General features: G+C 42.2%; 1 protein-coding gene across 2 annotated transcripts in view; it reads right to left on the bottom strand.

The window, feature by feature from the left end:
* Window positions 1–26563, bottom strand: part of ush2a (Usher syndrome 2A (autosomal recessive, mild)) — a 158542-nt gene that overhangs the window by 57089 nt on the left and 74890 nt on the right. For both annotated transcript variants that reach the window (XM_088296343.1, XM_088296344.1), the window contains exons 43-60: window positions 26365–26527; window positions 26135–26282; window positions 22122–22279; window positions 21183–21330; window positions 18963–19118; window positions 16517–16664; window positions 15341–15483; window positions 9194–9750; window positions 8946–9112; window positions 8467–8633; window positions 8297–8385; window positions 5095–5429; window positions 3434–3589; window positions 2721–2884; window positions 2095–2304; window positions 651–853; window positions 472–584; window positions 164–392 (exon numbers count right to left, since the gene is read on the bottom strand). In XM_088296343.1, coding sequence (XP_088152469.1) covers window positions 164–392; window positions 472–584; window positions 651–853; window positions 2095–2304; window positions 2721–2884; window positions 3434–3589; window positions 5095–5429; window positions 8297–8385; window positions 8467–8633; window positions 8946–9112; window positions 9194–9750; window positions 15341–15483; window positions 16517–16664; window positions 18963–19118; window positions 21183–21330; window positions 22122–22279; window positions 26135–26282; window positions 26365–26527 — 3454 coding nt within the window. The remainder of the gene's footprint in view (window positions 1–163; window positions 393–471; window positions 585–650; window positions 854–2094; window positions 2305–2720; window positions 2885–3433; window positions 3590–5094; window positions 5430–8296; window positions 8386–8466; window positions 8634–8945; window positions 9113–9193; window positions 9751–15340; window positions 15484–16516; window positions 16665–18962; window positions 19119–21182; window positions 21331–22121; window positions 22280–26134; window positions 26283–26364; window positions 26528–26563) is intronic.

The raw sequence follows: 26563 nt of genomic DNA, 5'->3' as shown, positions 1-26563 counted from the left end.
CAGGTGCTGTGCATCAACAACATTGTCTGACTTTCAATGACAAATTCAGATTAAGTCACGACCTTATGAATGGAACGTAAATCGGCAACTCCCTGTAATGTCATTTTTCAGAACCGAAAAAAAAATGCAAAAGCTCACAAGAACAACAAATAGAGCTACTAACCTGTTTGTCAGGTTGGAAACATGACAAGCCACACACACGAAGATTAGCCGGACACTGCAAGTAGGAACAGCTGAAAATGTCACCACCTGCATCGCCTGACTCTTTCCTCACATCGGGCTCGACTCCCGCAAATCTAGAGCCACATGACCCAAAGGTCCGTCTTAATACATCGTAGCCAAGCATGATGCCGCTTGGTCGGCCTGGAGGTGACCAGTCCAACTTGACAACCCTGACAGGAGACAGAAAACGGTGAGATGTGACTTCCCTCAATCAAACACGGACAATTAAAAAAATCCATAAAGCCTCACCTTGGACCGAGCACTTGAGCACGTGGCGCCATCAAGCCAGCAGGTATGTCCTCCACAGTGGTTGTCTGAGTAACATGACTCCGCACACACGCGTAAACAGTGCACACCTCCACCTGAAGTAGACACACATGCATTAGGACACACACGCCACTGCACTTCCTGTACGACAGCACGTGTACCTGAATGTTGTAAACCGTAAAAGGCAGCAGATTCCCCAGCAGGTAGGACCCCGAGCTGTTGTCTACACTAACATGGAGCCGCTCGTCAATGTAAACACGGTAAGCGGTAATGACGCCGTTGGGTTGGCGAGGAGGTGACCAGAGCACACGGACGGTGCTGCTGTTAACCGGAACCACTTCCGGGGCAGACATCCCACCTGGTTCTGAAGATTAGAGTATGACAGCACACAGATCCAAAAACGTCAATAAGCTCAGGCAAAGTAAAAACCTGACTATGCCCTATTGTCGTATGACAAAAAAGGATGGTGGGCTCGGCCTGTTTTAGTTCAATTATATTTAGTGATGGTGATGTGACTGTATGACGTCTTATGGCTGAAAGGAGGGGGAAAAAAACTCAACGAAATTAAACCAAGAGTCCTCTCAGTTAAACGAGCCATGCTTTGCATTTAGCAGCCAATGATCTAATGTTTTTAATGCGCTTTTTAGTCGACTGCTCAGATTAGAGAGGGAAAGAAAGGCATCCATGTGCAATTATATTTCAAAAGACACTGCGGTAATAAAGAGAAAGTGACGGTCAGAGCGAATGGAAAGGAAAGACAAGATCACCTTTATTAGTCCCACAATGGAGAAAATTTGCAATAAAAGTATCTATATAACAAATGAAAGTATCGAACAGCCTCTACAGTGATGACACAGTAAACTGAATTTGCTATTTTTGCAAAGCTCGAAAAAACAGTATTGTTCTGTATAAAGATAATTGAAATTTCTTTCCATGTTTTACTTCAATGAAAGGAAAAAAAAAACTGCCATAATTTGACAATGGCCACAAAATTAGGAACAATCAACACATCAAATAAAATCAAAGGCCACAAATTGATGAGATTTTTGTTCCGTTATCTATCTACATGAGAGGACCCCAATGTGAGAATAACTGAGTCTGATTCAAAGCTATGCTGAACCGTAAACTAAATCCCCAAGATGAATAAAAATGTACTGTACCTAATGAAGTGGCCGGTGGTACATGTGAATTACCATTGATGTCGTTATTTGTTGTTCTTTTCAAATAACTAAACGATAACCTTGCCAGAAGACTAAAGAAATGGTAGCTGGGTTGCCATCTTTGTTGTCTAGCTCTGTGCGTTGTGTTTGTGTGCCGCCGACAAGCCTTTTACAACACTTTAAATCTGCCTCGCATGCACACTCGGTATTGATTTCATGCCTGGCTACATGTATTTAACATCTCCCGTGAAGCACTGAGACACAGCGAAACGCACATTAACACAGACACTTAGCAAAAGTGTATTGAATTTACACACTCGGTTGTGTTGCACTACTCACATTAACACTTGTAAACAAAACGACTTGAACACACAAAAACAGGCAAATTAATAATCGAGACTTGAAAGCTCGGTGAGTATCAATATACGTGAATAAATTCACATACCTCCATCCTCGGTGGTGACGTTAACTATCGACTTTGTTGTATTATGGGCACCATTAGACACGTGTAATGATACAGTGTAGGTGGTCCGGGGCCAAAGGTCAGTCACAACTGCGGAGAGGATTTCTGGAGGAAAGACAAATATTTGTCTCGAGCTGGCAGCGATGACGGAAAGAAAATATGACGCCACTTCGCCCTGCAGGTTGTGCAATGCTGAGGAAGGATAGAGAGCTTGGTTAAAATGATACTTCAATGATTTGGTAATTATTGTGTGCGTGTGTGGACTGGACACTTCATTAGGTACACGTGCACAATTCAATGAGAGCCGCTTAAAGAGCTGCGCATTTCTTCTTTTTTTTTTCTTCACAGATATATTCTGTTATCTATTCCCCATTTCAGGGGAATAATAGTTTGGAATTTTTTCATTGCGGTTAGTTTCATTTTATTTTAATTGTTGAATCTTTACATTCAGTTAAGTTTAATTACTTTTTAGCGCAAATTTGTTAGTTTTCATAACAAATTGTAACAACGAATATTCTTGGACCCTGCTGAATTAGACTGAGCAGGTTGTTCAACGTACATAAAGAAGTGAGCCTGTCAAACAATGTTTAAGTCAGTGGTAGTCTCACAGGGTGTTGTCCAGTTGGCGTGAAGCGCTGTGTGATTGACAGCATATGCAAATAGAGATGGACTTTGGAGCGGAATCCCAGCCATGGTGACCGCCGTGACAATTTCTCCTGAAGTGAAGCCAACATCATTTCGGACCACTAACTGATATTGGTAGTAGGTGAATCTGGGGAGAGATCGTCACATGCCAGCTGTGTCAAGATAATTTAAGATAAACACGGATGACAACCCGTTGTTAGCCGACTAAATAAATTGACCTCCTGCAAAACGGTCGTTTAAAAAGAAGTCAAGAAGTTTTGCGTTGTGGATCTATAAAATCATGGAGAAAAAAAATTGCCATTCAGCGTTCTCTAAGATATCAACGAAAGAAGAAAGCAACCAGCATGATTAAATGTGTTGCCGACTTCAAAGAGTATGGCACTGGTTACTCGTAGCAAAATGGAGACGGCGACTCCAAAAAGTACACCCTGAGTGAGCAAAGTGGTAGTTAAAAAATAAAAAAATAAAAAAACAACAACAAAAAAACATCATCAGGCACCAAGTGCCAAAGAGAGATTAGGGTGGTGCTGCGTGAAAAACAATTTAATTCTTTGGAATATTTGCTTAATGTATCTTTGAGCGGTATTAAAAAGATCGGCATCAGCCGCAACTCGCCGATCGGCTCTGCACACACGGCTGGCTGCGTTTGCTCTAGAGCTCATTTCAGTAATCTCACCTGCTTAGGCCTTTATCTTGGTAGAACAATTTGGTGCCGGAGTAAACATGGAGCCAGCGATGGAGATCTTCCGAAGGGTTATGGGATGAGGCGGTTACCATGGGGACCGCGGTAACGGACAGAGGCTGGTGGCTTTTACGTCGTAACAACTCATATCTGAAGGGGACATTTGAATAAAAGAAAGCATATTTCGGATTAAATGTTAAGGAATTAGTTTGGTTTTACTGTACATGACTAAACACATGCAAAAAAAAAAAAAAAAAAACTTGCACAGAATTTTCAGCTAAGTCCTTATCACTAATTTCCTCCTCCCCTCCCTGTTTTCCAAGTTCGCTATTTGTCCATCTCATCCTCCTCTCCCGGTGTGTTTTTCTGCAGGGTTTGTGTTTTCCTCTCCCCACAGTGATGCTAATTTCTGCTGTAATCAGAAAAGAAGGGCTTAATGCCACCTTTTAACCAACGCACTTAGACAAACACGCAAAGCTGAGCTGTGCAGAACACAGACGCGGGCTCATGCATTTTAATTGCCGGGAAGAAACCAACCGACTTTTACAATTAAGACTTTTTGCCACAGCAGCACAGGTCACAACAGAAAAGAGCTGCAAATGGTGTTTTTTTTTTTGTTTTTTGTTTTTTTGGGCAAACATTTTAGATTTAGTCTTAGTCATTTGGAGGAAAATGCTTATTAGTTTTCGTCACATTTAGTCATCCCTATTCGTGATAGTTTTAGTCGACGAAAACTCCAAAAGGATTTAGTCGCGTTTTAGTCGACGGAAACGCAAAAAAAAAAAGTTTTAGTCTAGTTTTCGGAAATTTATTCGACAAAAACTCAATACGCACACAAGGTTTCCACCCAATAGCAAAGACTTTCTGATGGACTATTAATTAATCCCAGCCAGGCTAGAGGAAACCCCGCAATCCCAGCGTTTTTCTGGATTTTGACTGGTTTTGCGAGGCCAAGAGAATATTCTGTTCTTATGCGATAAAAACACGGAGCTATAACGCAAAAAAAAAAAAAAAGAAAAATGGCTTAGACGTATAAATACGTCTGGGAGGCAGGGACTACGTTTTTGAAAAGGTATATGTATGTTTTATGGATTGAATGAGTTAAGGATTATGCATAAACAGATAACATCACAGTGGAATCACTGCTCATTGCTCCAAAATAAGCCGGGTTTTATTTGGCAACTGTTGTGGCTTTATTTCACATAAAGCAACAAAAATTAAATATGATTTAACAACATAGACTTGTAGTAGACGTGTTCTATAATACAGTAGCAATGTTATTATGAGAACCAAGTAGCCTACCTAGTGTCACTGCCGCTGTACTCCATCAAAGGAAAGTGTGTCAGTGTGTGAGCCGAGACGAATGACCGCAGACGTGTTCGTGGAGTGCAGGTGTGTGTGACGGTGACAATTTTGTCGTGTCTCATCTCGTCAGCAAAAATTCACGTTATGTTTTCGTCAGCAAAGAACCTTGTTTAAATCGTCATCGTTTCATTATCGTCATGAAAAAAGGGGCGTTAACGAAATATTTTCATCATCGTCATCGTTGATGAAAACAACACTGGCTGCAAATACAGCACAACTATATGATACAGGTTTATATTTGAACCCCGTTTTGGTACCCGGACGAAACATTTACTGCGTGTCAGTCCTACCTGATGTTTGGTCCATTAGGCCTGTGTGGAGGTTGCCAAGAGACTGCAAGGAAAGACTCACTGACGGCCACCACAGAGAGCGGTGCCAAGCCTTGAGGGCTGGTGGGTAATGTGGTAGCCGGAGAGGGCAGACTTTCTGTGCATCCACCAACATATCCACCGCCCTCGGAACAAACCAGCACACTAACGTTGTAGTTTGTGTAAGGGATTAGCTCCGTTATTGTGACGACAAACTCAGTCATATTGCCGCCGTTGTGGAAGATCCGTGGCTCAGGGAGACGGATTTCGTAACCATGGATCTCACCATTGGGAATTAAAGGTGGAGACCATGTGACCTGGAAGAGAATGGTTTAGGTGTAAATGTGTCAAATGCACGACAGTAGTTGGGAAAAAAAAAATCTTAAATGTAAAAACAAAATAAAATCATCTGCGCACATCTAGGCAGAGCTTTTAGAGGCCCCACATAAAATATACCGGACCAAATTGGATTACATTAAATTCCCAAAACATGGATGGGTCTCGCTTATGCTTAATAGCGATAATTATGATTATGAAAGTTAACGTGTATTTTTGATTGGCAGATGTTCTGACTCAATTCACCGGCAATTTGAATTTTTACTCGCAGCAAAATAAGCGTCCGACTATCAGCCAACAGAACCCGGTTCACTAGGCGACTGTTCTATCAGATTGGGCCAGAGGTTGGACATAAGGTCACAGATAAATCCACAGTTCAAACCACCATCTTCTCGATGGATCAATTCAATTTTTTTTTTTTGTAATTCTGCCACATGTGAAGGATGAAAATAATCACATCCCAAAACCGGAAGTGGGCATGCAAATTAGCTGTAGTCCCGTTCGTTAGACATCATCACGCTGGGTGATGCCGGGATAATTGCCTCCCCCCATCCCGCCCCATTTAAAGGACAGATAATAATATTAAAATATTACTGACTTAAAACCTCGCGACAACTGTTGTTTTATTGAAACCGTTTCACACTGGATCAAACAAATTCACTTTCCATTATTTCCTATGGGAAACATCGTTTGAAAACATGAACAAATCAGAGTTCCGACAGCGACCTTAGAGTTCCCACTGTATTCTTAGCTTGCTGAGGACGGCAGAAAGCTTTTAGATGGATGAACTACTGGAAGTCACAGCACAATGTGTGTGCGTGTGTTTGCGTGTGTATAGACACAATATCTTCATCAGCGTGTGGGCACAACGGCCAGCATGTCGCCGGAGTCCTACAAAGTGTTGTTTTGTGGGTGGCATTCCAGTGTGCATGTGTCATCACTTGTGTCTGCAATCAACTCTCTGGCGGGGAGAGATAACCTGACTTTGACTTGGACGGACGATTCCTTTCATCACATTTAAAACGGGGTGTGTGCATACGCACGCACATACAAAGATGCACGCGCGCACGCATGCACAAACGGCATGCTAAAATAATGAAAGGCGGCCGGTAATGGAATTGCCGCATGCAAAAACAAAAGCTTGCAGTTGCCGAGCGGTGCATCTGATTTGGAAGCTGTTCAGGCTGTCAGCATTTTAGGGCGAGGCGATGAAGGTAAGTGGAACACACAAATGTTAAAACACACAAACTCATTTGCATCGTTCGTAGACATCCGCGCAAACACGTTTCTTAAATACATTCAAATACGAACGACTGCAAACGCATGCGTCTTTACGACTTACGGCCGCACGTACTGTACGACTCGATGCCAACGGACTGTGCACGTTAACACGCTTAGGCACACAAACTGTCATGTAGAATAAGTCATCAGTTCAGAGACGCCCGGGACTTATGAGTGTAGGTGATTAGGTGGTCAAATGCTGATGAGGATATTATGAATGAATGTCAGCAACAATTATTTCTCATGCAACCTTGATATTCATTTAACAAGTGGCACGGTGAGGTGATACAGGACACCCACACACCCACAAAGTTCCGCGCACACACACGTAGCCAGCTGCATATGGGAAGGGTCATGTTGAGTTAGGTAGCTCATTTCCCAAAGTGCGTGTAAGGGGTGTGCTTTGTGAAAGAAGTCATTTACAGATTGAATAGCTTGATGTAATCTGGAGATGGTGAAGACAGCGCGGACCCTCGGCTGACACAGACCACAGGGGCTAAGGCCAGTACAGTCTCAGAGTGCGTGCGTGTGTGTGTGTGTGTGTGTGTGTGTGCGTGCGCACGTCAATGTGTATTTGAGCGAGAGAGCGCCAAATGATAATGTGGGGAGTGAGGTGTGTGAGCATCATGCTATTATTATATTCAAAAGAAGGCATTGGGAGTGTGCTTTTTAGCTGACAGCACAATTCTGTCCTTTCAACACACAAGCGCCGGCGCAATAGCTTGAGTATGCGGGTCAAAGAGGAAAGCGGGGGGGGGGGGGGGGAATGATCTGGATGATTTTCATGTTAAATGTTAAACCGATAAACAATCCTAAAATACCTGCGTCATGGCTCGGAAATTGTTGCCTATATTGTGCATACATTCGCATACTTAAGCATCTGTTCAACAATAGGACAAATGCTAAGTGGTGAAATTGTGATGTGCACTGCGGAAAAATCTAGAACAAGAGACCATTTAGAGAGTTAAGGGAAGCACTGAAGTCCAAATCCTCTCTGTTGTCAAGGTCAATTGGTAACCAGGAAGCGGCCTGCCTGCCTGTCCAATTAGCATCAACCAGGAAGAACATTTTCTGTCTTGGATGTGTGACCCCTAAAGCTTTGCAGCTGCAGAGATGACAGGGGTGCTTCTGGAATAATGACAAGCATTAGCATTTTTTGGCTGTTAGCATTAGTGCAAGGCTGTGCGTGAAAGTGTGTGTGCACGGCATGTGTGCACGCAGTGTGGGTGTCTGCGGGTTTTCTTGATAGGCCTTGATGTGGGATTAGTCAGAGCTGGAATTTAACGCTGGCCCCTCCTTCAAAATGGCCGACAGGAAGGAAGCTCTCTGTCGACAGGGTCACGGACCCACCCATTTTGTGAAGGGGACCTTGAGTGGAATGTTTTTGCTTTCTCATTAAATCCCGAGAAGGAAAGACAGAGGAATGAGTGTGACATTGCTTTGACTTTTCAACACTGTCAATCTCGGAAAGACTGGATAGATCCACAATTAGTCTTATTTTGTGTGTATTTTACAGTTGAAGACACAAAGATACAGTTAATGAAGGTCAAATCAAACTAGAGATCACCTGTAGTGACTCCGGACCCAACACTTTGACCCTCGGTGGAGTCGCACCAGCAGGTCTGGAAGGTCTAGTGGTGATACCCACCCAAGGTCCTGCAAGTATGGATTGACGGTACTTGAGTTTGACAGCCATTATATTTTCAGGCATAGAAAATTAAAAAATTGTATTTCTACCTGTGGAACCGCCAGCCTGATTCTGGAGAACAAGTCTATAGTGGTAACTCGTCCATGGACTGAGTGCTGATGATGAGTCCAGAAAGGAAAGAGGAAAAGGGTCAGGAGGAAGATGGCCTACAATGGAGATTTCTTCTGTCCCAACAATTCTGCGTTCAATCAGCCACCTATGTCAAGATCCACAGAGGGAAGAAGACCCAAAATTAGCATTAACAACAAAGCAATGCGGTTCTCTTCTGATCTGTGCCCGAATGCAGTCAGGGGAAAAACGCTCAGTCTTGGGAAAAAAAAAAAAAAATCTAATCGGAGCACTTGTTTAACAGAAGGGGATGAACCACATTTTTGAGACAGCAAAAATTCTGCCAAAAATCATAGGACTCGAAACTGCTCATGGTTCCCCAATGCATGACTTGCATGTTCGCAAAGTGTATCCCAGTTTTACAGAGCAGCAAGGTATAAACTATACGATTACATCTCACCTCTCCAAAACTCCATTGGGACTTTGTGGTGCACTCCAGGACAGGAGAACCGAGGTGGGCGTGTCCGAATACAGGTGAGGTGCCGGGATTCCTTCAGGAAGAGCTGGCAAGGTTCGGAAGTGCACAGCTTTGGACACCGAGCAACCAACACTGGTGCACGCTTCCAGCTAGACGATTAGGGAATGAACAATTTGCCAAGTTGAACAACAGTACGAGTTCCACTCCAGTTGCGGAGGACCATCAATTACCTGAAAGTGGTAGAAGTGATATGGCGAGAGGTGAAGGAAGGTGTAGCTTGTGGTGTTCCCCGAAACATTGACTGATGGAAGGGATGGCGTAAAATCCGTGAGGGACTTTGATGAATTGGTGGAGAGGAGGACATCTTGATTGATTAAATGTTCAATATTCGGTCGGGTTGAAGTGTTTCCTTTGTGTGACACTGTGCGGTTTTGGTACAATCCGGCAATGCCAGGGGTTTCAATAGATGGTAATAAGTTCGAACCAGTGACTTGACTGGTATTTCCTGAATGTTTGGACTCTTGAGTCTGATTGCCCTTTGATTGGTGACTTTCTCCGGCAACCATTGAGACAAGATTGTCCTGTTCAGCTTTTGGGTTAGAACTAAAACTTGAGTTGGGTTCCAAATTGTTGTCAGATTTGTTAAATATATCAGACACAGAACCAGAGTGTAGATAGAGGCTGTATCTTCTTATCATGCCATTTGGTTGCAGGGGTGGAACCCATGCGATGGTCACATTTCGAGAATGTAGCCGTGCAACAGTCGGAGGGTCAAGTGGACCTGGACCTGTTGGGAAAATGGAGACAAAAATAAAGGAACACATTCAGAAACGTGACAGTTATGTACATGCCCTGGTGCGCCTGATAATTTGGTCACTGAAAGTAGACTAGACGGGCTCGGAGCAGGTCTAAGTTGTGGCGCTTGTGAATGAAGACTACGTTTTGTAGTGTTCTATGATTGAGGAAGTGTACCTAATCAAGTGTCCAGCAAGTGCAACTAGCTTGCATAATGTACGTGTGCCAGCAGATTTTACATGCCACTGTACTGGAGACACATCCAACTGTAACACACTCCCATGCTTCTACACACACAGTGATGCAGGAGAGCAGTAATGGGGCTGTGCGAAGGGCAAGCGAATCAAGGTGACTGAGCGGATTGAGGAAGCGTGCTGCGCCGCTAAGTACTACTGCGAACGTCTTTCCCAGATGCGGATGCTTGTGTGTGCATAGAAGAGGACGTGTGAAAGAAGATGAGCGGTTGAGAATACACCTGGTTGCGAGATCAAGTGTACAAGCATGCATGTGTTTGGACGGATATGCCATCGGGTGTCTTGAGTGTTTTGCACGCGTGCAAGCAAACAGCGTTGATGCAGTTTATCAGTCTGTCCCCATTTTAGTTCACTTTTTCTTCATAGTTCTGAATATTCTTATTCATCATACTCCTGGAAGCAGTCTGCCGGTATTTCCCCACATCTTCAAAACGGGTGACCTCCCATAAGCTTTGGAAAGATCAAAAAAAATAAATAAATCACATGGAGCTGGGCTGGGTGAGTAGCGTGGTACACCCAGACAGGTGATGTTTTTGGCCAGTAACTGTTAGAACAGGCGTGGGCAAACTACGGCCCGGGGGCCACAAGCGGCCCGGCCCGTTAAACGTTTTAATCCGGCCTGCTGAACGTGAAAAAAAAATTAAATGAATAAACCTTGTTAATGTTTTATTTTCTAAATACTGTGGTGTGTCAAAGACAGATATTTTGTCGTAATGCTTTTGTTCATTTTCATTTAAAATTATTGTTTGTTTTATTTTTCTCCGATGAGGTGAGGTTAACAAAACACTACATCCATCTGCTCCTGGTCTGGCCCCTCTGTGGAATTTTAGAACCCATTGTGGCCCACTAATCAAAAAGTTTACACACCTCAGCGTTAGATGTTCAGTGCTTAAGGCATTGCGATGCAGCTGCGACGTCTAGCTGGTCGATCATCTGGCTCATATTGAAGGGGAAAACTTGCAGTTTGAGTTTGAAATATGGACACCAGCCTGGGAAGGTCTCAGACAGATGTCAATAATACAAAAAGTCTGGATCTAAGTACTCCCTTTCACTCTCCCTCTCTCTACCCGACCTCCCCTTTCCCTCCGCTCTGCCTGCTAAATAAACAATACAGCGAGTTGACCTTTTGGGTTAACAGGTTTTTATGCTAGCTCTACTCAGCACTCACACTGATTCAATTACCACCAAAGGTCCAGTGAACCCCACGAATAAGCAAGAGCCCGTCTCGCTGTCTGTCTTCTGGTTGCACGTCGGCATGCATATTCCGTTGTCTTACTTGCAGTTTCATCTTGACAAGTTGGGGTGTTTGTTTTTAAAACCTAACTGAGAAGATAATTAGGCATCATTCTGTCTGGATCAGTCAGTTGACAAAAATGAAGAGGAAACACATTTCATTTTGATTTTTTTTGTCATCAATTTCTTCACCCAATTATCAATTTCAACTTTCAGGCCAGTCGTCTCATTCCAGAGTCTTTCAAACCACAATGCATAAGTCAGTCACCTTGATCAAGCCTCACCTACACACAAAGTAACCCTTGTCGTCACCACCCAGCCAATCCCCCCCTCACCTCAAGTGTTGAGTGTTATTTAAGCTTTACTGGCGCGTGTAAAATTCTGCAATTTGAAGGGCTGTTAAGTTTTTCAATTGAAATTTTCATTTAAGATGCAGCTGATGCTTTTTTTCCTCCCTTTTTTTTTATTTTACTGACATTTTACTGCCCTCTGGATAAGAGGGAATGCGTGATAAGCCCCCCACTACACTTATTCTCAAGACTTGTCTTGTTTTCCCCCTGACCGTCTCCGTCCTCGTATTCGAGAACCCGGAGTCTTACCTTCTTCCACCCCTTCGCTGCAACCTCCCTTACACATCCTCTCTTCAGTAAAACGTGGTAGCAGAAGGCTAATGCGGGAGCGTGGGGGCCACCAAGCCCTAAATCGCATTTATAAGGATTTGGTTAGCATAGTAATAACGCAATCAAGTGACAAGAGGCTAGGAAAGGGAGAGGACAGACAACTGGCTGGAGCGGGTTTCAATCAGTTTGCGTCAATTAAAATATGAAATAATATAATAAGAATAGAAAGCATCTGGGCTTTGGTGTGCGCACAAAAGGTTGGTGGGTTCACGCCAGAGCAGGTGACAGGTCTCCTGAAGGTGAATGGAGCTGCTAAAAAAAAATAAAAAATCTGAATGAAAGCCGAGCTTAAGCATTATCGGCACGCTTACCAAGCCGTGTCAAACCATGACAAGCAATAGTGTGAGAATTTACATTGCATTTCATATCTTTACTTCCTAATGTCAACGTCGCTTGAGGAGACGCCGAGTGGAGACGGAAAAAGGAGCCGGCGAGAAGGAGTGTGATACATTTTCAAGGTCATGAGCTTGATTTGTATCCCTGACATCAGGAGTACACCTAATGTGCATTATATCCTTTGAAGAACCACAGCTGAGCAAGTAACTCAGAGTTGTCACTCATTCAAATTTGTTTCAATAGAACTTTCGGCAGCTGACATTTGCGAGGGATTTATATAAATCCCGCTAACCTTCAGACCAATCTATGGGATATAAAAGAGGAACCAAACATTTGAAAATCATATATGACATTAGAATTAAATGTGCGACTTAGCCATGGCATAAAATCATTTAAATCACTGAAGTACTGGTAGCCACTTTCTACAGGTGAAAGATTCTCAGAGGCGTTCAAAGTAGAGAAAAATAAAAACTTATATTGAACACGGCTAAGATAACTTCAAGTTAAAGAAAATTTTGACTAAATGCATTCTGAGTTGCCAGCAGGAAAAGCAAAAGTGATGATTATTGAGGATTAAACTGAATAAAAAAACTTTTGTTTTTCACTTTTCATTTTATGAACTCGATACTTGCATTTCAGGTCCTAGAATGGAACAAATAATTTTGGTCAGCCATTATCATTACATCGTCAAAAAGAGCTCACCATTTTCATTCGATTCGTCAATAATTTGTAAAATAAATAACTAAATAACAGACCCTTGTGGGGACTGACCAAAGCTTTAAATTGCAAAAAAAAATAAAATAAAAAATAATTAAATGATCCCATTTTTGACTATAAGTAATATAATATAATATAATAATAAGTAAATCATTTATTGTTGTCATAATAATTTTTCCAATCATGCTATTGGATGTACAAAAAAAAAAAGGCGTGGTAAGCAAAGCAATTTAGTCATTACAGAACAAAAAGAGTGTGGCTCACATGAAAGTTAAAATTAAATAACATGAATTCTTTGTGTCGTGTCAGTACCTCTCACCTCAAATGTAATGTTGCCTCGTCTTTTCACGCTAGTACAATTTAGTGAAACAGTGCTTCTTAAATTGGTCACGATCTCACGCACACACACGTGCCCGATGCACACCGTCAAATACTGCTAGGCTAAGAACATTTTGTCAAAACGGTGCTTTTAATCAGTCTCTTGAACATGCTAAAACACGCACACACACATTCACGTCCAAATACACAAGCAGGCACCCACGCGCACACGCTCTGACAGACACACACTTCCTTAGATCACTTAGCTGGTGTGAACATGCGAGTAGACAGAGGAAAGGGAGCTGTCCGACACGGCCAGAGTTTATGTTCACAGGAGCCGTCTGTCTGTTCTGCAGCGGCAAGAATTCATAGGGACCAAATTACATTAAAAAGATGGATATAAAACTTTAATGGAATGATAAAAAGGAAAGGAGGAAACGCGGGTCCCTCCATTTCTGTGTTCCGTCATTAGGCTTCTCCTTGCTTCCCTCCCCCATTTTTGTCTCCCGTTCCTTGTTCTATACAATTCCTCTCATGCCATATTCCCCACTCCAATCTTCTCTTTATTTCTTATATCTTGCTCCTTCTATTCTGTCCATCTCCACTTGTAAATAGTTAAAGGGCTAGTCAATCAAATAGAAGAGGTGAAATTATGTGGGATTGCAAAGAATACCGGCAGAGGAGAAAGGAGATGAAGAGGGAAAAAAAAAAATTAACCTAAGGTATATCGTACTGTAGTGTAGAGTCTCTATTCAAAAAAATGGGTGCGGCAGGGTCACAGTTCACGACCAAGTTAGATCAGACACAGCTAAACAAAAAAGTATTGCTTGCCAAGATTAAATGTGCACTCTCTGTGCACAATGGGCAATGAGAGCGCCACTGCCAACTACTGGAGTGGATGTGCAATTACACTTTATTGTAGTACGGCGGAAAAAAAGCTCATGTGTGTTTATGTGTGTGCAAGGGCACGTGCGTTGACGTGAGCAACAACAACAACGATTTGTACAAACGCATTTCTTGTGTTTTGCACATGCACAGATCAAACGTATGCAAATCTCAGCGACTTAATGATTATGTATGCCACAATAATGCGTTGCTAATTAATATATAACTTTTCACCGAAGAGGCTGCACCATTGGCTAATATGATTCTATTACCACAATTAGCCCACAATGACACTGGCTAGGTCACTCAACTCACACACACTGGAACGCTAGCGTATACACACAAGCACGCACACAGACACACTGTACAGTATGCAGGTCTCGCTCTCTCGCGCTGTCACGTTGTTTCAGCCTGCACATGTCACTAGCAACTTCCTCATCTTTTGCTTTTCTTTGGTATGAGTTACTCCAAATCCACGCTGACAACCTACAGAATTGACAACAGTATTGATGGTTTTCTGAAAATAGGCAGTTCATTAAGAATGAATTTTGTAGTTGCATTCTCTCAGAATCATGCGAAATGCTGGTGGCGAGATGAAACGGCCGCCGAAAAAATAAATAAATAAAAAAAAAAAAGAAAAGAGGTTTTAGGTGTGTATGTGCTCCACACATATTGTACGCCTTTGACAAACTGCGAGAAGCAAAAGGACGACATCAAGGCAATCGGATAGAATCCTGAGCAAGTGGAATGATCTTCCAGTCTTTCTTCCCATTTAGTCTTACGTAACGTCGAGTCAAAATGACAATATTTCAGAACCGTTAAAAGATTGATAAAACGGTTCACCTGTATTGAGTGACTCATCAGAATCCATTGAGAAAAACTACAGTGGTACTTCGACTGTACGTCAGTTCACAAATTTTCCTGACATCAACATCTATGTGCTTAAAAGTGTATCCTCTTCTAATATGATATATATATTTTACAATACGGTGGTGTTTCTTTTTTAAAACCACAAAAGGAAATTTGGTTGTTTTGAAGGGATTTGCAGCCGACTCTTACCTGACTCCAAATGAGGTGAGTCCTCTTTTGTTTCCAAATGTATGAACATTCTTAATGGTTGCTAGACCGGAATAGATGGTCAAACGTGTACTGTACTTACTGTCCTCTGCTGTGCGAAGGGTTTCCCAGAGGCCTGCAGTCTGTCCATGTGTGTGCGACGCCACAAGTCGGAATTGATACTTGGTGTACGGCGACAGGCCATTCACGTAGAAGGAGAACGTTTCCGTTGCGTTTTCCAGGAGCCTGATTGTGAACAGGGACCACCAAATACTATTAATGGAACTCATTTCAATTAGGCTGCAACAAATGTGGTTCACAAAAATAACAATAAAGAGATCCCAGTTATCTCAAGCACCTCAAATCCTATGACTGAAAACAAATACGGCCTGAGCGTTTAAATAAGCGCAAATTAAATATCAAGCTCACACACATTTTACTTCATATAGATATTTTTTAAATTCTGTCCAAAAATATTTGCGTTTTGAGCTGACCGTTTCTACCTCCGTGGAAAGACTCGCCATAGCGCCTCTAATGACCTCAACATTAATGCGAGAGCAGTCATATGAAAAAAAATTGAATGGTGATAATCATCACGTTTTCATTAAAATCCACGGACATTTGTCAGCAGTGCACTACACGTCCAATCAACAGTTCGGTTGGAAAGTATCTCCCGCCATTAATTGCACGGACCATCCTCACTGCTTTTAATCACATTCCCACACGCTACCTGGTTGGGTCTCACGTATCCGTACATGATGAAGGGAAAGTCGGGTAACGCAGGAGACTGTTGTCATAAATGAGGGACCACTGGCCATTTAGCATTAGATGGACAGAAGGGATGAATGAATGAATAAATCAAGGGAACAATGAGATCTCCAAAGCAGAAGAAGAGGAGGGCATGCTTGTCTGATATATAATACATGTACCTAGTCATTTATTTATTACCGCAGAATGAGAGCCTCCTCTTCTTGGATTAAATTGCAATTTGTTGTCAGGAAGCATGTAATGAATACATAGCAGATGCACAGCCCCGCTCTCTTTATTCCATCACATGTTCCGTACCTGTCGGTCTCCTTCTGCCCTCTTTGATATTCCTTTTTGGTGGCTTTTTCTTTGTGTCACCAGCTCATTTATCGCAAATATCCGAGGGGGTCGTGACATATTTTTGCTGGACTCTATAATGCATCCATGCATATGTACGTGTGCTTATTTGGAGATAACATACAGTGCATGTGTTTGGGACAAGTGTAGGCTCGTCGTGTTTGCTACAACTTGCCGTATCAAAGGTCTCTGCGGTGATGTCCTCATTTGAAGGCCGTAGTGAAGAGGGCCCGGGGCATTGGCGTGAGCTGGTTCCGACCAAGACACGTTTAGACTGGTGCTTGTGGCACCACTGAGTCTCAAGGCGGGCAAACCGTCTGGAGCTGCAGAGAGAGAGAAATGGTGATAGGTGGGAGAGAAAGAAACAGAAGGATGGAGGGAGTGAGAGTAGGTCACAAGACGGGAGGAAAAGAAGAAAATTGTTTTCTTCAACCTGAAAACTAGATACCGTATTTTCCAGACTATAAGCCGCTACATTTTTCTAGATTTTGAACCATGCGGCTAATGCAATAGTGCGGCTTTTCTGTGGGTTTTTCTTTCAAATCAGAATCGGATGAAACGATATCGTTCAATACATAAAACCAAGTTGTGGCTTACTTTATGTCCAAATCAGGCGAAAAGTCAGCAGGCTACTTCCTGTATGGTCACTTAGCAACCAGTGCCAATTATGGGGCAACTTGCGCCAATCCTGCAGTGGGTGCCACGCAAAACCGGTTTATCAACATCCTTTATCCTGCTCAAAGACAGCAATAAGCAAGACTGGGAACGTGGATGATATTTAAACTGGGAAGAAAAAGTATGTGAACCCTTAATTGTCCCTTAATTGACCTTGAAGCAGACTCTTTGTTTATTCATGTGATTAGAAGAGATCAGATTACATTTCATGAAACAATTCATGTTGAAATTTAAGAAATTCCAAATACTTTTAGAACGACAAAATCACAGAAAAAGATGAACAAGCTTCCTCTTTATTTAACAAACTCCGGCGCCTCCAAGGAAGCACAACTCTTCAGTCATGACCCTCTTTTACTTCTGAGAGTGACCCAAACGTATTTGTGCAGTAAAATGACATCTTGAGTCAGGGTGATGACCACACTCTTAGGAGGGGAATGGAGGGGACAAATATGTTAAGGATGACACAAAGAGGAGAAAATGAGGGTGCCGCTTGTTTTGACTGTGTAAAATAAGAAACGCTCTTTGGATGCGGAGAAGTGACCCTTCAATCAAATACTCGGGTCTGGCGCGACTACAACCACACTGATTGCACAAGGATGGCTATTAGGCACACACGTACATATATAGACACACACACACACACACACACACACTAGTGTGCCTTTGTCTCTCTCATGCTGCGTTAGCAGGTACAATATCAGAGGTGTCACTAATCGTTTTAAACTATGCACTTTTATGTTCACTTCTCTGGGCCTGCTCTCCTCCTCCTCTCCTCTTGTGTCTCCTGCTCGGCTAGCTCGCCTCTGTTCTTTCACGGAACAAGGACGCATCAAGACAGTTTGCCTTAAAGACGTCTAAAGAGATGCCAGAGGCGCAGAGATAGAAAGCTGGTTGGAAAGAGAGGAAACGTCTGCTATTTAAAATTTATACTTTCTCATGTCTTTGTTTTGAACTTGAACACTGGAACTTTCCCTGAGTGGGTCTTTTGTTGTTTGAGCAATGGGCGCGTTACATCAGTCTGGGTTCAACTCTTTGGTTAATGTTCACTAAAGCACGGAGGTGTGTTCATGCATGATGTGATTTGTTAGCTCGGTTATGACCGATCCGATTAGACGATGGAGGGATGCAGTCAGCTTTTACGATTAGCCGTACTGTTTATGCCATCGTGTTTTGTCGGAGTAAGTACATATGTTTTGCACGGAAAACCAACAAAATTTTCCCTGTGATGCGGTAGCGGGCTGCGCGTTTCACACCTAGGCGTTCAGTGAAGTCCTTCTTAGTCCGACTTGAATAAATCCCCCTCATATACCCATCATTTATGACACCACGGCTGGACAAATAATATACAGAAACACACTTACACACTACTGAGTGAGTGTTGGACGACCGAGCTTCTCTTGAAAAGTTCGTCTTTAAAATGGCCTTGCAAGTGTATCTGCAATTAAATCCACACTTTTCCCTCCTTCGGCCATTGTGGTTTAAAAAAGTATGAAAATATTTTTTCGGGTGTGTTGATTCCGGATAGCTTTTGCCCCCTCACGAGTGAGTATCCAATCACAGGACGCGTTCATCACCTTCACTTAACTGTCATCAACTCGTGATCTGATTGGCTATCGCAACTGTCTATCAACTGTAAAAGCCCCCTTGAGACAGAGAACAGACGCCCGCACGACTGAAGTCCTCGGACAAATTGTGTGCGACTGGTATTGTGAAATCTGCCTGGCAACACGAGCTAGCTGAATTCTGATTGGATAAAAATTCTCACCTAAAAATAAAACACTAGGCTATAGTATGACATCAATGTATGAATATGATCATGATTTCTTGATTATGTTGGGCTAGTAGAGAAGGCACTGCAGGCCTTGACCGTCCACCACTGCTGTGATGAGGTTCGAGGACAACCAAAGTCAGATAGTTGCTGAAGGAGATTTGTCCGTTTGAGCTACCTGCTGGAGACGTAGTAACATTAAGCGCCGGGCTCTCCACACATCCCTGGGTGTTACAACCTTCGACCCAGAAGCTGTAGTTGGTGTACGGCTGCAGGTCCGTCAAAGTCAGCCACCTGCTGGCTACCGCGCCCGCGTCCAGCATCACATCGCCATCTGACAGACGACAGATAAGAAAAACGCCATCAATCCGACGGAGGATGTTGCATACATCGAGTGACATTATTGTCACGGTGCATTTATTTATTAGTGTCATCAGCGCGATGGCGAGAATCTGATTAATAAATCATACGCACGTGGAATGGGCGAAGTGGAGGCGGGAGAAGGAGTTGAAGAGAGAGGAATACTAACTGGGAATGATCAAAAGAGAGGTTTCCATATTGAGGTTATGCAAGGATAGTCAAAGAAAAGGGATCAGAAAATCCCACAATGCAAGCCTATCCAATATATTTAGATGGACAGACGCACACAAACACATATCAGGCTCGTGTGAACTGATGAAGGCACTGTGTATCAAAGCAACACTGGCTTATGGGGAACTAGAGCGAGACACCATCTCTCTTTCTTGTGCACCTCTTCTATCCCTCCCTCCACTCGTTTTAATCTGTCTGTTCCTGTGTGAGGCGCAGATCAAACACTGACTGGAGTGTGTGTGCGTGTGCGTTCGTGACTTGATGAATCTGCGCAAGTTAAAGGACCACTGCGCGAGTTTGTGTTCAGTCGCTCTATTCTCATTTTGTTCAATTTTCTTCTTCTCCCCCTTTCTGTTGACTTTTCTTGTTTGCGTTGGCTCCATTTCATTGTTGTGTTGTCATATGTCGCCGAGTTCCAACTGGCAATCTTTTCCAGTACATCTATGGGAGAGTGAATCTCTCATCCTGTTGTTTTACAGCAACTTGACTTTGTTCTCCACTCAATCTTCATACTTTTGTTTTCTGTTTTTTTTTTTTTTTTGTTGTTGTTGGATTTGGTCTCATGAATTCTCCCCAAGCCACACAGGTGATATCATTTCTCCAGTTTTTCTCCACCACCACAACAATTTGATTATTCTTCTTATCAGGCACCCCTTTTTTTTTTTGCTTCCTGACTTTCACACAAAGTTACTGTGTTGGTTTACGGTGTCTTTGCGGACATTTTGTTGTGTCTTACTTATCTGCCGTGAACTTATTTTAAAAAGGTCGGACTTGTAAGCGTATGAGTTGTGCTCTTTCAGAGGAAATAACAGGAATAACACTAACCTCAAATAAAACGACTCATCCATTTTTGATGTGATTAATAAAGTACGAAGGCTGTCAATTAGTTTTTTCTTTTTATTAATTCAAGGGCTAGCAATAAAAGCATGGGCTGATTACCAGTTTTGATGGTTTACCATTGTTTTAAAAAAGTTAAGGTTTTAATAGGATTGGTTACTGACAAAGATCACTAAATGATGTGCTTCTGCTTCTTTGAAGTCAGTAATGAGAGGCCATTGGCTTTTTTTTTCCTCGAGGCAGAGCAGAGAGGAGCAGGGTGGCCAGTTATGGAAGAAATACGAGAGTGAGGAAATCCGGCATACTTACTTACGCACATGACCTTTTGCAATGTCGATTAATGTGCATTGTACTGGAAAAAAAAACAAAGGAAAAGAAAACATGGTGCCCGAGGGTACTTGTTAGCCCCAAGGACAACATGAGGAGCCAATGGGTCTGTACGGAGGTTTATTTATTCATTTGAAATTAAAAAGGAATACTAACTTAAATGTACCAATTTGTGTTAAAAAAATGCTGTTCTTACTTACACATATTTCAAGAAAGGACATTTTAGAGGTGTAATTTTAATTCCGTGATATTTTTGCTCGCAGTTATCATGCCATGTAAACATAATATATTGGCTCAAGCCTATTGCCAATTCTATGCAGATTTGCAGGTTGGCAAAATACTTTCTTCCGCGAACAGAAGGGTTCATCACATACAGCATGCTTATTTCATTCTCCGCTATTTAGTATGAAGCACTCAGGACAGAGACATTAATAAAAATATAAATCTCACCATTTAAGTTTTTGTTTAAATTTAGAGGCACCTTTTTCTTAAGAGGTACCCCCAATTTAAGGCTCAACTATACAGATTTTGACAACGCTACATAAACAAACATTTAATTGAATTATTGGGATACCAAGCCAACTCAAAGCATTAACGATGAATGGTAGAGCCGACAAACAATATGCTTACGTATATGAATTACCTTCACTTTGATAGTATAGAGAGTATCTCATGTAGCCATTGGGTCTAGGTGGAGAAGTCCAGCGGGCTCGTAGTGACCGAGAGCTGTGGTTGGTCAATTCGAGAAGTATTGGGCCTTCTGGGGCCATCTCTAATGTGCGTACGTCCACCTGATAAAAAATAAAAAGACACATTTGTTCAAGTGCAGAAACACAATTTAGGATTATGCAAAAATTACCACTAAAGCCTTCAAGGAAATGGTACATTTGGGTGAGTATGTGGATAGAAGTAGAAGTCCAGGAATGTTCACCACTTATCGTATTTAGAAAACGGCAGGTATCTAAGAAGGAAAGTTATTTTCCTCTTTTTTTTGCCAAACCTTCTTGATTTTCTCCCTCTCATTGTGTCGCTCACCCTCTTTCACTCCTCTTATTCGCCTGCATCAGCTGTTTTTCCGTGTTCAACTAAATATGACGTCCGTATTGGAAAAATGCCCCAAAATACAGCCTGTCGTCAGAGGCATCGTTGAGCAAGGAGTGACATTTCCCAGCAAATGTCACTGTCATCACGCCGACCCTCGTTATTGAGCTGAGAGAATCGATCACCTTTATGACAGCCGGCAGCACGCACGTGCACATGAACGCAGACGCCTTTTATAATGCTTGCCATACCTCTATTATTGCTTTGCCGTGTTTTGTGGTCAACGGCATAATCCGCGCACATTATCATACACACCGCAGCGTGAGATGCAATACTGAAAATATACCTTTGCAAGGATAATACTCAGTTTATATTGACACAGAGAGTAGAAATATTGCAAACAGTATGATGTGTACAGTTTTAAATGCTAAAAAAAAAAAAAAAAAAAAATTCTGACTTGCCGTCAACGACCATCTTCGTGTTGACATGAATCATCACACACATTGCACGTGTTGATGTGAGCTAGCAGTATCTCACTCACCATCGGTCCCTTGCCACAGCCACGAGATGTGCACGCCTGCAGCCTGAGTACGTGCCTGCTCCATGGGGAGAGTTCCCTCACCACAAAGAAACTCTGGGAGGAGCTGACGTTTGATAGAAGAACACTGTCCATCCAAAGGCCGTAGCTGGTTATTATGCCTGAGAAATAAAAAAAAAGGGTCATTTCAGAATGCAGGAAATAAAGAATGGCAAAATGCCAGCAAACCTTACAAATTGGTATTTTTAGTTGGGCAAAAGTTTTTGAATAACTGTCCATTACTTTTGCAGGAAGCGAAAAGGCTGCAAAAGTAATTTTCTGCTAAGCTTTATTGGAACCTCGCTAAACCAAATGTTCAACACTTCAGTCCATTTAGCAAGGACAACAAGGTTCTGAGAGTCAAAAATTCACAACAGAATCCATGAATCAACCAATGAACTCCAAATAAGGTCCATTTCTTTGCCTTTTTGTGACTTCAGTCTCTCTGTACAATCTGCTGATGACGCTCACTTGGAAGCCTCGAAATGCGTGGTACTGTTGATTTTTTGTGTCGTCTTGTCAAGATATCAACGAGGGATGTTGAAAACAAAGGAATAGAACCAGGACTTGTATTGGTCATGGATCAAACAAGCATCGGTTGTGAATTTTGACATTTTTTTTTTTAACAGAATAGCAAGTTGCACAAAAATACTGAAAAAAAGAACAGTTGGACATGTGCATTTGTAAATTGACTTGTAAGGCCAAAATGCAATTTAGCGTCAAAGGGCCGCTTGTGGCCCCCGGGCCGTAGTTTGCCCACGCCTGATCTAGCATCATGGCAAAAATAAATAAATAAATAAATAAAATAAAAAATAAAAATAAGAAACTGGGCCTTCAGACGTGTGAACCAAAGACCAAGACAACCAAGGGATTTAAAGAATAACCTGAGAGAGACTCATGGCAAGCGCTCACACATAGTGATGCCATTAAGTGTGCGTGCATATCCAGTATACACGGACACAAGATACGGTGCAAGACCACGCGCACACAGATGCCGGCCCAGTAATGACATTACATTACCTCCACCTAATAAAAAAGGAAATGGCACCCAAATGTACTTTTCCTTAATAAAAATGCATACCGGGGGGGCTCAAAAGATCAGTGGTAAGAACTAAGAGTCTATTCTGCTTTAATCATGTGTGGGTTTTATTATTGCTCAATACAGATACACACACCTATCAGGAAAATGAAGACACAAAAAACCCTGTGGACACCAGTTACATCAGGGGGAGCTCTTAATGTGGCCAATCACATGCATGTGAGGGTGCGTGCGTGTTTGTGTGTGCGGACGCGTGTGTGCGTGAATAAGACCATATCAGTATAGGCTGTAATAAAGACAGGTTGGGAAATGAAGCAGCGAATGCATAACAGGCTTATTTCCCCTCTTTGTCTGCGTGTTGCCCCGACCTAATCCCCGAGAGGATTATCCCCCACAAATCCCTGCGGAATTGGGGAGAAGGAGGGGAGAGAGAGACAGGACGAGTGAGGGAAAATAATACAAAATCTCACTCCTCTGTAACCCATCACCATTGTCATTGTCATTTCTTAACGCCCCCCCTCGAGAAAAAAAAAGAAAAGAGCATGGAGAAAACGGCGTTGCGCTCCTCTGCCTTTTTGGTTTTTTTTTTTAAGTAAAAAAAGTGAAAGCTTATTAACAATGACGAAATCAGGTAATCATGATTAAGTGTCTCCCTTGTTATACATTTCTGTCATCAGATTAGGAAAGCTTTAAGTAATTTACCCTGGCTAATATGCGCACACATCACAGGGTTTATGGAGCGAAATGCACTCATGTGGCATTAAGCGTAAAGCACACACACACACACACACACACACACACACGATGGAATTACACGTACTTTAACGAGCATGGCAATAACATTTGATAATATGTAGCAGTGCATTTGTATGTTGGAGACTGTGAAATTGGCTGGCAAATCCTCACTCAATTCATTTGGTTTTGTTATCGCATTGCAGAATGTTCATCATGAATATGTCAGCTGTGCATCGTGTGCTAAGTGGTGTTAGCCAAAGCTACCGTCGATCTTTGTTACGAAAACCGGATATCATACCCACATTTAAGTGGGTTCATAAATTCGGAGAGTGATCAGACCTGCGCTGCATTCCTGAAGCAAAAGTGACATCTTCAGAGGGTCGCTGTCCAATGAAAAGCAAGTACAGTATTTTCAAATAGTAACTTTTTGCTTTTTAGTGGAAAAATCATTAAATTTTGAAAGGCTTTTCAAAATTAATATGGCTATACCTGTTTTTTTATTGGAACGTGATCCTTAATATATCTTAATTTTGTCACCAGAGATCAACAATTGGCCTTTATAGAAACCAAATATGTTTGAGGATTCTTAACCAACCTCAAACTCTCCTGGAAAATTTGTGAAAGGCATCCAAGTAGTTTATTGCGTAATCCTACTTGTACATACTGTCTCATTTCAAGAAGACATCTCGGGTTCGAGTCCTGGTTTGTGCCCTCATACGGCGGCACTGCGAGTCCCAAGCACGAATGTGAAGAAGGGCATCTTGCAGAAAAAAATAATGCCACACAAAGCATGCGAGTGACGTGCAGAAGATGATGGGGAAAAGCCGAAAGTCGCAAGAACATTGCTAAACCCTTCTTATTAATACATGAATAGCAAATTAATATTGAGGTTATTTAAAACCATAATAAGTTTTGTCTCAAGTTCTTAAATGTGGTTTTGCACTTGGATAAAATAGGATGGATATTTGTGGATTTTGCATTCAAAATATATTTTTGCTGAACTAAATGTTGCTTACATTTCAAACCAATTCTAAATAAGTTTGAATATAATTCAGTAGAAATTTCGAACATTACACCGACAATGAAACAAGAATCTTGTGCGCAGAGGTCAGAGTTACGAGGCGTCGTGGGCCCAATTCTCATTCAGAGTGCAGGAAGCAGGTGTGTGGCATACTATGTATTTTAATTCACTGCAAGAAGATGGAATGGATTTAAAAAAGTAACAGACAGACGGAGCGAGGGAGAGAAGGAGACGCTGTGAGGGGGGATGCGCTCCAGCCTGCAGTTCTCTTCTCAGTCAAAAGGGAGCACTTTGCCTCCACTTAAGGCAGCAAAGGGAGGCAACGCGCTCTTCTCGCTCCGTGTGTGCGTCAGTTGGTCCTGCATGACACTGTATGGTCTCCTTCTTTGACAATCCTCTCAGTTACTCTTTTCTTACTTCAATCGTGCGCATATTTGAGATCATTGTTTTCAGGCCTCGTGTGTGTGTGTGTGTGTGTGTGTGTGGTCTACCTGAACAACAAGGTCTTCCACCTTGTGTGTTCTACCCTGGACAAGGATTATGAGTGCATGTCCTCTTGCGTTTTAATTAGTGCTGTCAAGCGATTACATTTTTTTAACTAATTAATCACCACCCCAAAGAAAAAAATCGTAATTAATTGCGATTAATCAAACTTTTTCTACTACATTTTTTGTGAAGCTTTTAACAGAATAATTACTTGAATAATTTATTGCAATAATGCAAAATCCCCAAATATGAGGAGTATTTTAAATTAAAGACTTTGATCCTTGAATACGATCTAAATTGAGTCATCGTTACAGGAAAATTTCTGAGAAACAATTCTCAAAACTTAAAGAGAACATTTAGTTAAAAGCACCACGCAGCAGCAGTGTTGGTTTTCAAGGCCCAGTCATAACTTAAGCAGGATGTGTTCGAATTTGGCTTTGCGAGAAATGCAAATTTATTTTTTAAGTAAACAAAATGCGTGAATTTTTTTAATTGCGTGAATTTTTTAAATAAATAATCTTGAGATAATCTTTAATTTTGGCAGCCCTAGTTCTAATAAACTATTTTTTTGAAATAAAAAAATAAAGCATATCCCATGTAAAAAAAACAGTTAACGGCATCTTGGTGGACATGTATATGTGCGTCTTAAGAAGCCAAGCATTTACACCTACAGCAAAAAGGGCTTGCATTCCTCACCATTTGGAGTATCAGGACCTGTCCAGCTGACGTTCAGAGCATGTGGGGACAAAGGGGTGACCAGTGGTGCTGGGACATTCTCTGGGGTGCTTTCCTCAGTGACTGCCAGAGCAGAGGGGCTTCGGGTGCAGCCACCGCCTGTGCAAGCCTGAAGTGCACACACAAACACACTCAAGAATTCACGAGAGTGTGTGAAAATAAGGATCCAAGTCAAATTCAAAAAGTCTCACAGCCACTGCGATGGTGTAGGCCATGCCAGGAGTGAGGTTGCGGAGCGTGTGCTCTTCAATAAGTTCTGAACTATTGCGGACTATGACGGGCTCTGCCCCATCCTGTGAGACGAAGATGGAATAGAACTGCAGAACACCATTGACCTGAGAGGGGCGAGACCACCTGATGATGGAAAGAAGAACCAACATAAATCTGATT

Source organism: Idiotropiscis lumnitzeri, chromosome 5, assembly GCF_059441095.1.
Source record: "Idiotropiscis lumnitzeri isolate Australia: NSW breed Sydney's pygmy pipehorse chromosome 5, RoL_Ilum_1.0, whole genome shotgun sequence".
NCBI lineage: Eukaryota > Metazoa > Chordata > Actinopteri > Syngnathiformes > Syngnathidae > Idiotropiscis > Idiotropiscis lumnitzeri.
This window is presented reverse-complemented; position numbering and strand designations above follow the sequence as displayed.